This window comes from Salpingoeca rosetta (assembly GCF_000188695.1).
Source record: "Salpingoeca rosetta unplaced genomic scaffold supercont1.26, whole genome shotgun sequence".
NCBI classification, from domain to species: domain Eukaryota; class Choanoflagellata; order Craspedida; family Salpingoecidae; genus Salpingoeca; species Salpingoeca rosetta.
This window is the reverse complement of record NW_004754908.1, coordinates 770856-783355: the sequence shown is the minus strand read 5'-3', so window position 1 is coordinate 783355 and position 12500 is coordinate 770856. Positions and strand designations below refer to the sequence as shown.

The 12500-nt window shown below is 55.4% G+C and overlaps 4 protein-coding genes across 4 annotated transcripts in view; 2 read left to right on the top strand and 2 right to left on the bottom strand.

Annotated features, from left to right (window-relative positions):
• Window positions 1–1199: 1199 nt before the first annotated feature.
• Window positions 1200–2671, bottom strand: PTSG_09652 (uncharacterized protein). The gene has a single exon (XM_004990019.1). It carries the CDS (start codon window positions 2598–2600, stop codon window positions 1284–1286), a length of 1317 nt encoding a protein of 438 aa, XP_004990076.1. The 5' UTR covers window positions 2601–2671; the 3' UTR covers window positions 1200–1283.
• A 31-nt stretch (window positions 2672–2702) lies between these two features.
• On the top strand, window positions 2703–6914 carry PTSG_09651 (D-2-hydroxyglutarate dehydrogenase). The gene is made up of 13 exons (XM_004990018.1): window positions 2703–2905; window positions 3112–3202; window positions 3372–3573; window positions 3800–3916; window positions 4077–4167; window positions 4327–4570; window positions 4798–4940; window positions 5295–5471; window positions 5659–5728; window positions 5943–6026; window positions 6262–6323; window positions 6438–6486; window positions 6712–6914. Exons 1-13 carry the CDS (start codon window positions 2738–2740, stop codon window positions 6759–6761), a joined length of 1548 nt encoding a protein of 515 aa, XP_004990075.1. The 5' UTR covers window positions 2703–2737; the 3' UTR covers window positions 6762–6914.
• Window positions 6915–7095: 181 nt separating this feature from the next.
• On the top strand, window positions 7096–8217 carry PTSG_09650 (uncharacterized protein). The gene is made up of 2 exons (XM_004990017.1): window positions 7096–7485; window positions 7678–8217. Exons 1-2 carry the CDS (start codon window positions 7157–7159, stop codon window positions 7925–7927), a joined length of 579 nt encoding a protein of 192 aa, XP_004990074.1. The 5' UTR covers window positions 7096–7156; the 3' UTR covers window positions 7928–8217.
• Window positions 8218–8343: 126 nt separating this feature from the next.
• PTSG_09649 (uncharacterized protein) overlaps window positions 8344–12500 on the bottom strand; it is a gene marked incomplete at both ends in the record, with an annotated part of 9180 nt that continues 5023 nt past the window's right edge. The window contains 11 exons of the mRNA XM_004990016.1: window positions 8344–8520; window positions 8752–8960; window positions 9219–9336; window positions 9498–9682; window positions 9953–10177; window positions 10449–10694; window positions 10988–11128; window positions 11295–11367; window positions 11736–11959; window positions 12161–12210; window positions 12347–12428. Of these exons, the coding sequence (XP_004990073.1) occupies window positions 8344–8520; window positions 8752–8960; window positions 9219–9336; window positions 9498–9682; window positions 9953–10177; window positions 10449–10694; window positions 10988–11128; window positions 11295–11367; window positions 11736–11959; window positions 12161–12210; window positions 12347–12428 (1730 nt within the window). The remainder of the gene's footprint in view (window positions 8521–8751; window positions 8961–9218; window positions 9337–9497; window positions 9683–9952; window positions 10178–10448; window positions 10695–10987; window positions 11129–11294; window positions 11368–11735; window positions 11960–12160; window positions 12211–12346; window positions 12429–12500) is intronic.

Here is a 12500-nt window from a genome sequence, read left to right as displayed (position 1 = left end):
CCAGGAGCGCTCAACTCGCACCCTCGCTTGTGATGGCGTGATGCAACCATGGCACACAAAAGAGTCAGCGCGTCAACCAACCTTTGCGTCTGAGTTGCTTCGTGCGACCCAACGAGGGATGTGTGATAGCGCCTCAAACGCACAAGCAAGCAAGCAAGCACAGAAACCGGCTGGGTGTCTGAGGAAACAATCAAGGAGAGAAGAGCCGTCGTCAGCTTGTGCGTGTATGTTTGAATGTGAATGTGAATGTGAACGTGCAGCGCAATGGCCGGAACGTCAATCAAGCGCTGCTTGTGACTGACACGAACCACAGACACAACAACAACAACAAACACAAACGCAACCACCATACGGCGGCAGGAGAAAACGCGGGTTACTGCTGCACTCATTTTTTGTCTTGCATGGCATCATGTAATGTAAGGAAGAGCAGGTGCAACTCGTGTCTCTTTTCCGACGTTCTTCGTTCACCTTCCATGCCACTCGAGCGTGTTCGCTCACACAAGCACTCTTCCTCCGCCACGTACCACACTGTAGCGGCGTGTTGCTGGCAAGCAGTCCGTTGGCGTTTGCTTCTGGACCTACTACGCAATCCAAGGACAGGGTAGATAAATGGAGGAAGTCTTTCTTCAGTCTTCGACACCAGGTTTCTGTGCCCGCCTTGAAAGAGTTTTTGCGTTTGGGTGTGCGTGTGTGTCTGTGCTCTGTTTGTGTGCTGTCTGTGTGTGTGTGTGTGCTTGTGTGTGTGTGTGTGTGTGTGTGTGTGTGTGTGTGTGTGTCTGTGTGTGTGTGTGTGTGTGTCTGTGTCTGTGTCTGTGTGTGTGTGTCTGTGTCTGTGTCTGTGTGAGCATGTGTGCTTGCTTGTGTGCGTGTCTGTGTCTGTGTAAGAGCTTCAAATTACCAGAATTACATACAGTACAGTGTGCGACACAATCCAACTCTCTTTCTCCCTCCCTCTAAGTCTCCTCCCAACCGACCGAATCATCGAAGTAGAATCATGTATGCTCTTCGTCTACCCGTACAACCAATCAAAAGTCAAGAATGACACTAGCAACCAGCACAGCTACCCAGCCAACTAAACGCTTCCGAAGCGCCGTCTTGCCCCCCCCCCCTCCACCAACATTCTACCACTACCTCGTCCTCCTCATCCACCACGCCACCACTACGTACCTCCTCAAATTGCTTGCCCAACCCCCAATCCTCCCCCCCCCCACACACACACACACAAACACACGCACGCATTCATGAAGCAGTGAAGCAATCGTGCTCCACTCCACGGAGACTGCTCACGACGGGATGCAAAGGGTGTTGATGACAGGAATGGTCTCAGCACGAGACGGGATCAGGTACACTCGGCCGGTGGCTGGAACAAGCACGCCACCCGCGTACGCTGTGCCGACGGCATCAAACCCCGTGACGGTGGTGGTATCTGTGGTGTTGGTGGCCGGGTCGATGATCAGCGCCGACGGCGTGGAGAAGGCCGGGAACGCGAGGATGCGCCCGTCGTGCAGGAGCACGCCGCCCTGCCAGAACAGATTCGCAGACCCAGCAATGGCGCCCGTGTCCACTGCGTTGGTGGCGGGATCGATGATCAGCACGCCCGTGGCCTCGTACGGAATGCCGTAGATGAGGCCGTTGGCGCCGAGCACGCCGCCGCGCCACTTCTTCTGCATGCCGCCAAAGCCCCGGATGGTCGTGTTGTCTGCGGTGTTGGTCGCGGGGTCGACAATGAGCACCGCGTCTGCGTTGTAGGGGATGCCGTAGATGCGCCCGTTGCTGTCGGCGAGCACGGCGCCCAGCCACTTGTCGCTGATGACGCTGGTCCCAGCGCCACTCACAATGGTTGTGGCATCAGCGGTACCCGCAGCAGGGTCAATCACCAGCACGCTCGCCGCGTCCAGCGGCACGCAGTAGATGTTGCCGTTCGGCGCAAGGACGCCCTTTGTCCACTTGAAGAACGCAAACTCGTCATCCTCGTGTGCGCCGGACACGGGCATGCTCGTGCCGTCGACCGTGTTGGTCTCTGGGTCAATCACCAGCACGGACGGTGCCGTGACGGGACTGGCATAGATCCTGCCGTTGGGCGCAAGGACACCGCCGCCCCATTTGAACGTGTCCGTGCCCAGGTCCGAGATGGTCGTGGCATCCGCCGAGTTTGTGGACGGGTCAATGATGAGCACGGTGTCGCTCCTGAAGGGGGTGGTGTAGATGCGGCCGTTGTTTGCTAGCACGCCATCAGACCATTTTCTGTTGCCGCTGGGGACAGCAATGCCGGTCACGTCAACGAGCGTTTGCCGCTGACACACGCGAGCCTGCACGGCCTGCATGCGCTCCTGCTGCTGTTGCAGCAAGCCCAGCACATCCACGCCGTTCAGCAGCACGCGGCCACCACCTGCTCCATCAGCGCTTGTGTTGATGTGCAAGTTCCCGAATGTGTCCTGGTCAAACACCACCTCCGCCTGCGCCCTCTGATCTGCTCCCACCAACGCCATCAGCACCACCACCACCACCACCAGCGGCGGCAGCGGCGGCAGCACCAAGCCAGCGAAGCCGAAGCCAGCAGCAGAGGAAGCAGCGCGCACCCTCCGCATCATCATCATCATTGTCGTTGTTGTGGTGTGCGTGCTTCTTCTTCCTGCTCTTGCTTGCTTCTTGCGCTTGGTGTGGCGAGCTGCTGCGGTTTATGGCGTTGTTTTACAGCGACACGACACATAAAAACAAATAGCTCTGCAGCAGCAAGATGCTGACAATGGCGATGCGCAGTGGTGGTTTGCGTGGCACTGCTGTTCGCTGGCTGCTGTCGCAGCGACTGCGAGGTGGTGGTGGTGGTCACCATCGCTTCGCATCAACATTGTTGACAGCACAACAGAAGCCATATACACACATCCAACGCGGAAACTTTAACCAGGTCCTGCGGTTGTGCGTGCGTCTGCGTGTGTACGTGTGTGTGTATGTGTTTGTGTGTGTGGGTGTTTGTTTGTGTGTGTGCATCTGTGTACGTGTGTGTGTGTGTGTGTTTGCGAGGGAAGACATCCATCAAGAGCAAGTGCTCACATGATAAAACTGCACCTACCCACACACACACACACACACACGCACACTCAACTCGAGCAGGTGGAAGGCGAAGACCTTGCAGTGTTTGAGCGCATCTTGACCAGCAGTGGCGTCATCACGGACCACGCCGATGTGGACAGATACAACCAAGGTGACAGTACCGCAACAAAGTGTCGTGCTGTGTCGTGTTATACCTTGCCTGCATTGGCTGAGGGCGCTCTGTGGGTTTCTGAGGATTGGATTGGCTGGCACCGCTACCAAGTAGGCAGTACACGCTTTACTGTGAACCACTCACGATAGGTGTGCTGCTGGGTGTGCAGATTGGATGGGCAAGTTTCGCGGGCAGAGCACAGTGGTGCTGCGTCCCAAATCAACTGAGGAAGTGGCTGCCGTGCTGCGGCACTGCCATCAACGACGGTTGGCCGTGAGCACCCAGGGCGGCAACACAGGTCTTGTTGGAGGCAGCGTCCCGCTTTTCGACGAAATCATCCTCTCCACAGAGCTCATGAACGACATCATCAGGTGTGTTGTGTGACGTGTGCGTGTGTGCGTGCGTGTGTATGTGCGTGTGTATGTGCGTGTGTGTGTATGTGTATGTGTGTAAATGTGTGAATGTGTGTCTGGGTGCCTGCCTGGCTGGCTATTACTTGCGTGTGCCTTGATCTCTCTCCGTCTTCCTTGTGTGGGTTATTGTGCTCCATGTGCGTGTTGTGCTCACTCCTTACCACGCGCGTGCGTGCGGGCCCAGTTTGGATGACGTGTCACGCATCCTCACGTGCCAGGCCGGCTGTGTGCTGGAGCAACTCAACACCTACCTTGAGCCCCATGACCTCATGATGCCACTGGATCTCGGGGCAAAGGGCAGGTACGTCCCTGCACTTGGCTTTTTCCGTCTGCCTGCCTGTCGGTCGGTCTGTCTGTCTGTCTGTCGGTCGGTCTGTCTGTCAGCTCGTACATTGTGTGTGTGTGTGTGTGTGCGCTTGCCCCTCATCCCCGTCTCCCTGCTGCTACTGCTGCCATGACAGCTGCCACATTGGCGGAAACGTGGCCACGAATGCGGGCGGTCTCCGCTTCCTCCGCTATGGATCGCTCCACGGAACCGTCCTCGGCCTCGAGGTCCGCCGAGCAGAGCGGGGAGAGGGTTTGGAACGGTGAATGTCGAGCCTGTGCGTGCACGCATGCATTCGATTGTTTGTGCATATACTCGTGTGTGACTTGCGAACGTGGTTTCTGTCGTGTACACACACACACACACACACACGCACACGTCTGCAGGCTGTGCTGGCTGATGGGACGGTGCTGAACACGCTGTCTGGCCTGCGCAAGGACAACACAGGGTATGACCTGAAGCAGCTGTTCATTGGCTCGGAGGGCACGCTCGGTGTGGTGACGGGGGTGGCAATTGAGGCTGTGCAGCGGCCTGCTGCCACCAACGTCGCCTTCCTTGCGTGCAACTCGTACGAGCAGCTGCAGCACACGTTCCAGGCCGCAAAGCACCACCTCGGCGAGATCCTCTCCGGTGGGCACAGCACCCGTGCATGCATCGTGTGATATTGTGTTGTTAAAGGATGTGTGGGGAGGAAGGGCTGTTGCAAGGCGCTGACCGCACGTTTGCATTGCTCTGCGCATGATTGTCTGTCTTGTTGTGTCTTGGGCATCTGCCCATTTGCCCTCATCTCACCTATCTGTGATGACTCTCATGCAAACACAACTTGGGGCCCACCCCCTATGAATGCACCCCACCAGCGTTTGAATTCCTTGATGAGGGAAGCATGGACTGCACAACAGCCAACCTGGGCCTGTCGAGTCCTTTGCAGACCCCGGCCCCCTTCTACATCCTTATTGAAACGCACGGCTCTGTCCAGGAACACGACTTTGCAAAGCTTGAGGTACGACATCTATGTGTGTATGCGCGTGAGGTGTGCGTGCGTGTGTGTGTGTGTGTGTGTGTGTGTGTGTGTGTGTGTGTGTGTGTGTGTGTGTGTGTGTGTGTGTGTGTGTGTGTGTGTGTGTGTGTGTGTGTGTGTGTGTGTGTGTGTGCTGTGTTTGTTTGTTTGTGTGTATATGTGTGTGTCTGTGTCTGTGTCTGTGTCTGTGTCTGTGTCTGTGTCTGTGTGTGTGTCTGTGTGTGTGTGTGTGTGTGTGTGTGTGTGTGTGTGCAGGCAACGGCCCATGTGCTTCTTGCCAACGGGCCACTGCTCACCCACGCCCACTGCCGTGCGCTGCTGTGCTATGACTGCAAGGGCTTTCTCGAGACGGTGATGAGCGACGAGCTCGTCGTGGACGGGACCGTTGCACAGGACGCGGGTCAGGCGAGTGCGCTGTGGGGGATTCGCGAACGCATTACAGAGGCATTGCAGCACGATGGCACCGTCTACAAATACGACGTCTCTCTCCCGCTCCCCGTCCTCTACTCCCTGGTACGTGTGTGCCTGTGTGTGTGTGTGTGTGTGCCTGTGCTTGTGTGTGTGCCTGTGACTGTGTCTGTGTCTGTGTGTGTGTGAGGGCAACTCGTTTCCTGTGCACATGCGCACCCATTTGTGTTTGTGCATGCGCCTGTCCATCCTTAAACATTACATTCCTGACACCGCCTCCCCTCATCATCAGGTCAATGAGATGCGATCGCGCGTGGCGAGTGTCGCAACGCGCTGTGTTGGATATGGCCACGTGGGCGACGGTACGCAATTCCACACACACACACACACACACACACACACACACACACACACACACACACACACACACACACACACCGTCTGATCAGCACGTCTTCCTATATGATTGCGTTTGCACGTGCACACGCAGGCACGCACGCATACACGCGCACGCACACCACACACGAGCATGCACTCACTAGCAGACCTATGCACGTGCGTGTGCTGGTGTGCCAGGCAACTTGCACCTGAACATCACGTCATCGGAACCAAACGAAGAGCTCTTCGGCCTCATCGAGCCCTTTGTCTACGAGTTTACAGGTCGGTTGCATGCATGTCGTGTGAGTGCTGTGTTGCATACTGTGTTCGGTGTGTTTTGCATCTTGTGTGTTGGGTGTGTATTTTGTGTTTTTTTTTGTGTGTGTGGTTTGCCTGTGCATGTGCTGTCGTGTGCATGTGTGTCTTTGTGTCCTGCCTCATGTGTTGTCCGCAACAGAACACCTCACCACCATGCGTCTTGTTGCGTGCGTGCTTGCTGTGTTCACGTCAACAACAGCAAAGCACCGTGGCTCCATCAGTGCAGAACACGGCCTGGGCGTCATGAAACCCCACCACATTGTAAGCACGCTTCATGTGTGTATGCGTGTGTTTTTCTTGCGTTCGTGCGAGTCTGCATGCGCACGCGCATAGCTATCGTCAAATGACGTGAAGTGAACATGACACCGATTGCAGCACTACTCCAAGCCCGCGGAGGCCATTCACCTCATGAAGCAAATCAAAGGTTCGCTGTGGCTAGGATGGGTGTGGCGTTTGTGTTGCATTCAAGTTTATGACATTGGAGAGGTGATAGGCCTGCTTCTTGCTTGCACCCACTCACGCGCTTCTTTCCACACACACACACACACACACACACACACACACACACACACACACACACACACACACACACACACACACACACACACATACTCGCACACACACACACACACTGACATGTGCTGTGCAGCCCTCATGGACCCACATGGCATCCTCAACCCTTACAAAACCATTGTGTGATGTGATATGACACGTGACGTGACAGCGGCGCGGTGGTGGCAAGCCGCCTACGTGTTACTTTACAATTGCAATGTTAATGTGAAATGAGAGTGAGCGACAACAAAGTCCGGCGTCTTTGAAACAATTAAATTGCCTGTTGAGGGCATGATGCAAGATTGCGTGTGTCATGGAGCCAAAACGACCATCACGAAGGCTAAACGTCTCGGTCATGAACGTCTCATTGCGCACAATGACATGACGTCACAATGATGTCGTGGTGTGAAAATGTGTGACAACTCCACATCATCGCAGCACAAGCTTGCTTCCCACCACCAGCCACCACCGTTCATTTCTCTGCGGCCTCCCACCTTCACATACACCCGCCTCCATCTCCATCACCGCCGCACTGTTGAAGCATGCCAGCTCCCTTGAGCTTGCTTCCATCGCCCCGCACCGCTTTTCAAGTGTTTACCATCTCCTCGGCTGTTGCCCTCGTATCCTACCGTCTTCTGCAAGCCTCAGCGTCCACAAACATGCCCGTCGTCAGCGCAGGCGTTGTCAACGACCAAGCCCACCTCACCGGCAAGACGCGTGAGGAGGTGTTTGAGTACCTGGCCAACTTTGACAACATTGCGTCGTGGGACCCGGGTTGCCTCAAGTCCAAGCGCGTTGACAGCGGACCCCTCAAGATTGGCTCATCCTTCGACCTGGTCACAGTCTTCAAGGGCACAGAGTCCAAGATGACGTGAGTGCAGTTGTGTGTGTGGGGGGGGGGGCATGCCAACGCAGGCAGATGCCCTCCCATGTGCGTGCAACTGGCGACCTCGTCAACAGTGTACGTGTGTGTGTGTGTGTGGATATGGATGCACGGCATACGCACTCACACACGACCCTTGTACCCCCCCCTCCCTTCTCTGCTCCTGTTGCCCCCTGCCAGGTACACAATCACAAAGCTCGATGCACCGAACGAGGTGGTGCTGGAGGGTGAATCTGCCATGGTGCGGGCCATTGATACCATCAAGGTGCTCCCATCCCCTGACGATCCAAACAACGTTGTCGTTGATTACACAGCCGACCTCTCCCTCAAGGGCTGGCGCCGGCCCTTCATCCTCTTCCTCAAGAACGACCTCAACAAGCTCGGGAGGGATGCCATGGAAGGATTGGAAAAGGCAATCAACCCCAAATAGGCCGTGTGTGTGTGTGTGTGTGTGTGTGTGTGTGTTGTTAACGGTATGTTCGCGGCATCATGCGCGTCGACACAGTGCTCTGGGGCGCCTGTGCCACGACAACTTGTGTGCGTGTGTGTGCATCGCTGTTGACGCCATGCAGTTATTAACACGAGGCGTGGAACCGCGTGCTTGAACAGCCAAGGCTTTCGTCTCTATTTCTCTCTATTGTGCATGACTCGATGATTGGCAGCATGCTGCCGCTGTTAACAACACAAACAAACGCAATGAAATGACTACCAACAATGGCACCAGCGCAGGAAAGCCATGGCGCTGCAAACGTAATGCGTAATGTAACACAGTCATGGCAATGGGAAGGGTGTAGATGTAACATGACACACACACACACACACTCACACACACACACTCGACCGCGTTCAAATGGTGATGAAGATTCGTTTCAAGAAGAGGTAACGGGCCAGCAGCATCCACACGCCAATGTACGCCAGCGTCCACAGCATGACCTGGTAGTTGTATGTCGGCTTGAATGGCCGCTCATCACCGTCGCCCCAGAACACACCCGTCGGCCACAGAATATTCGCCAGGTTGTTCTCCTACAGGTTTTCAGGGGAATGGAGGGGGAAGAGAGGTGTGTTGGATGAGGCGAGTTGCGATAAGAGCAGACACCACGCAAGAGTCACGCAAGAGTATGCGCGTGCCAGTATGGACATGCAGACAGAGAGAGAGACAGAGAGAGAGAGAGAGAGAGAGAGAGAGACAGTGAGAGGCAGACAGACAGACAGACACACACAGACACACACACACACAGAGACACACACACACACCGGCTTGTTCCAGTAGAATGCGGCCAGGACGTAGGGGATGATGTCGCCCTCAGCGCAAAGGTACATCACAATGGCGTTCATGCCCATGTATCTGCACCCGCTCCACGCCCACTCGCCCACGTGCAGGCGATCAACGATGACATAAAACAACGCAAGCAGCACCCCGCCTGTGCCAGCTGTCACGAGCGTGTACGAGATGGAGTACAGGTCTGACAACGAAAGGCATCGCATGCGTTCGCGTGTGCAAAGAGGAGATACATCCATGTGTGTGTGTGTGTGTGTGTGTGTGTGTGTGTGTGTGTGTGTGTGTGTGTGTGTGTGTGTGTGAGTGAGTGTGTGTGTGTGTGTGTGTGAGTGCGTTGCCATGCAGCGCCCGACATTTTTTTTTTGAAGCACAAGCACGCAGCAATCACATTCCTCTTCCCAAGCAAACACACACACGCACACGCACGAACACGCGCGCGCACCTGTGTTCATGACGAATGCGCCAGAAAAGTGGAGGGCAAAGCCGATGACCAACTGCACAACACCAAACGCCGTCCAGTGCACAATTCGCGCCTTTGGTGACTGCACTCGGCGCAGAACCTGGCATGTGTGTATGTGTGTTGGGTGTGTGGGGGGGGGGAGGCGGGGGCACGTAAGTGTCATGGAAGATTGGGTCCGATGAAGCAAGACTGCTGCTGAGCAAGCTTGAAAAGCGAGATACCATTGTTCAAACACACACACACACACATATGTGAACTCACGTGACCGTAGTGAATGCCGATGACGGTTGCGATGATGGCGTTGAGGGAGGAAACGAGGCCCTCCGGGTCAAAGGGGCCGTGCAGACACCACGCCGGAGCATCCTCGGGCGGTACGCACTTGCCGGGCGAGCACGTGCTACACTCGGGAAGACGCTGGAAGGTCACGTCGTTGCCGCTCTTGTCGCCTGCACCGAGCGCAAATGGATTGAGGAGGAGGGAATGGGGGGGGGGATGTTGGGTGACGGAGAGTCACGGAGGGATGAGCAACAACGGGGGGGGGGGGTGTTGGCGGTTGAATTATCGCACGGACAGGAATCGACGCAAACCTATACGAACACAATGAAAGCTCAGGTATGCCCACCTGAAGACACACAGACACAGACACACAGACACAGACACACAGACACACACGCACGCACACAGAGACACGCACACACAGACACGCGCACACGCACCTCCGTTGGCGGGAAAGTACATGTGCTCAACAGTGAGCACGTTGCGATCAATGTAGGTGGCGGCGTTGCAGGCGGGGGTGAGCACGCCACGCCCACACTCTTCTCCAAACGCATCAGGGACATTCACGCCATACATGATGCCCGTGTGCGTCGCAAACAAGCACGCAGCCGTGAACCAGTGCCACTTGTACCGCCACAGCATGTGTAGCACATCCACGGCCCACCCTGTGTGTGTGTGTGTGTGTGTGTGTGTGTGTGTGTGTGTGTGTGTGTGTGTGTGTGTGTGTGCAAGGGAACAAGAGGTTATTCTTGGACATTGGGAGTAGACAGACTTGATTCTGCTCACACATTACCATAAACAATCACAGACACAGACGCACACACACACACACACACACACAGACATGTACACATACACACACATACACACACACACAGACACAGACACACAGACACACACAGACATGTACACATACACACACACAGCACGACCTACCTGTGACGGTGTCAGTCTCGTTGTAATTGCGGTATTTCTTGTTCCTTGGCAGGAAAATCTCCATGAGGGCCACAGCGTAGTAGCAGACAGCAACACGCTGCAAGATGCCCATGATGCGAATGTGCGCCAGGTCGTAGTTCATAATGTCAATACCGCCTTGTGTCAGCATGCCGAGGATAAACAGCTTCAGGAAGCGGATTGTCGCTTTGCGCAGCGCAGGCCATACGCGCGGCGTCGTCGTCGCGTCTGTTGTTGTTGTTGTTGTTGTTGTTGTTGTTGTTGTTGTTGTTGTTGTTGTTGTTGTTGTTGTTGTTGTTGTTGTTGTTGTTGATAGTGGGGTGAATGCGGGTTTGTGATGGTGATGTGTTCTCGTGCACGAATGTGTGACAGAAAAACACACGCACACGCACGCACGCACACGCACACAAATACACACACGCACACACACAAGCCTTCAAACAAACAAACAAAAAAAAAACAAAAAAACAACACCACACACACACAGGCATCCACGACGCACAATTACGCTGCACCATCACCTTCGAGGTCAAACTTCTTAAAGGAGAGGGCGAGGGAGACGCCGACAATAAAGTCGAAGAACGGCATGACGAAATCCGCCAGACGAACGCCATTCCACGGCGAGTGGTCGATTGGAGGGAACGCGGCACCCGTCTCATCCACTGCACGCGTGTGTATGTGTGTTCATCGGTGAAGGAGGCAGCAGCTGAGCACGACAAACACACGCACACGCACACGCACACGCACACACACACACATATGAAAGAGCGGTGGCCACATCGTGCAATGCAACATCGAGGACAATGACAATGGCAGTTGTGGCTGTACCAAAGACCATGAGGGCAACAGTGAATCCGCGAAAGACATCCAGACTCGACAACCGCTCCTTTGGCAGCGACCGCTGATCGATTTGTTGGGGGAGGGATGGATTGATAAGGTGGGGCAACGTCGAACGTCGAACACACCCGTTGTGCAAAGACACACACACACACGCGCGCGCGCGCACGCACGCACACACACACACACACACACACACACACACACACACACACACACACACACACACACACACACACACACACACACACACACGCACACACACACACACACACACACGCACGCACGCACACACACACGCACGCACGCACGCACGCACGCACACACACGCACGCACGCACACACACACACGCACACACACACACACAGACACACACACGCACGCACGCAGACACACGCACAGACACACACACACACAGACACGCAGCAGACCTGTGCTGGTTGGGCGTCAAGGGTTCCCCGGGCTGAGGCCGATGCTGCCGTGTTTGACCGAGAGCGGGCAGCCGCCACTGCCGCTGATGATGACGATGTTGGTGGCGGTGGCGGTGTTGCTGCCATGCGACTGGCGCGCGAGAACGACGATGAAGCAGGACGCGTGTCTCCAACAGCAAGAAGTGGCACCTCGTCCTCATTTGTCTTCGCGTGCTGCACTGAACCTGCAGCACACGTGTGTGTTCGCGATGACAGGAAACAAACACATGACAGAGAGAGGTAGTATATGTGTGTAGGTGTGTGTGTGTGTGTGTAAGTGTGTGTGTGTGTGTAAGTGTGTCGTGGAGAAGTTGGGTGAGGTGCACTGTGATCACGTGTGTGTTGCGTGGCAGTGAGATCAAAACAGACACTCGCATGCAATTCACCTGCGGTGCCTGCAGCCACTGATTGCGCATTGAGTGTGTCGTCGCGTCCGCTGAAAAACACAGTGTGATTGCGCCACGTTGGTATGTATGAACGATGAGCCAAGGTCGTGCATGGTACACATCACACTTCAAACGCACGTGTCAAGCCACGTCTGCCCAGGAATGACGTGATGCAATGCGACTCACCGCACGCGAAAGCCAACGCCGAAGCAGGCGGCAAAAACCCATACAACCGCGACGCCCAGCAGGAATATGAACACCAGCAACGCTGCAATGCGCGGTGGAAGAGATGGGAACAGTCAATGCACTTGAGCTGTCAGTTTCACACTGTTGCGTGCAC

Bases quoted from the DNA above. Each gene is read 5' to 3' on its own strand.
- PTSG_09652 (XM_004990019.1), bottom strand. From the start codon at position 2,600: ATGATGATGATGATGCGGAGGGTGCGCGCTGCTTCCTCTGCTGCTGGC.
- PTSG_09651 (XM_004990018.1), top strand. From the start codon at position 2,738: ATGCTGACAATGGCGATGCGCAGTGGTGGTTTGCGTGGCACTGCTGTT. The intron at 3,917-4,076 runs GTACGTCCCTGC...CTGCCATGACAG, and splicing joins GATCTCGGGGCAAAGGGCAG to CTGCCACATTGGCGGAAACG. The intron at 6,027-6,261 runs GTCGGTTGCATG...CGTCAACAACAG, and splicing joins CTTTGTCTACGAGTTTACAG to CAAAGCACCGTGGCTCCATC.
- PTSG_09650 (XM_004990017.1), top strand. From the start codon at position 7,157: ATGCCAGCTCCCTTGAGCTTGCTTCCATCGCCCCGCACCGCTTTTCAA. The intron at 7,486-7,677 runs GTGAGTGCAGTT...GCCCCCTGCCAG, and splicing joins GGCACAGAGTCCAAGATGAC to GTACACAATCACAAAGCTCG.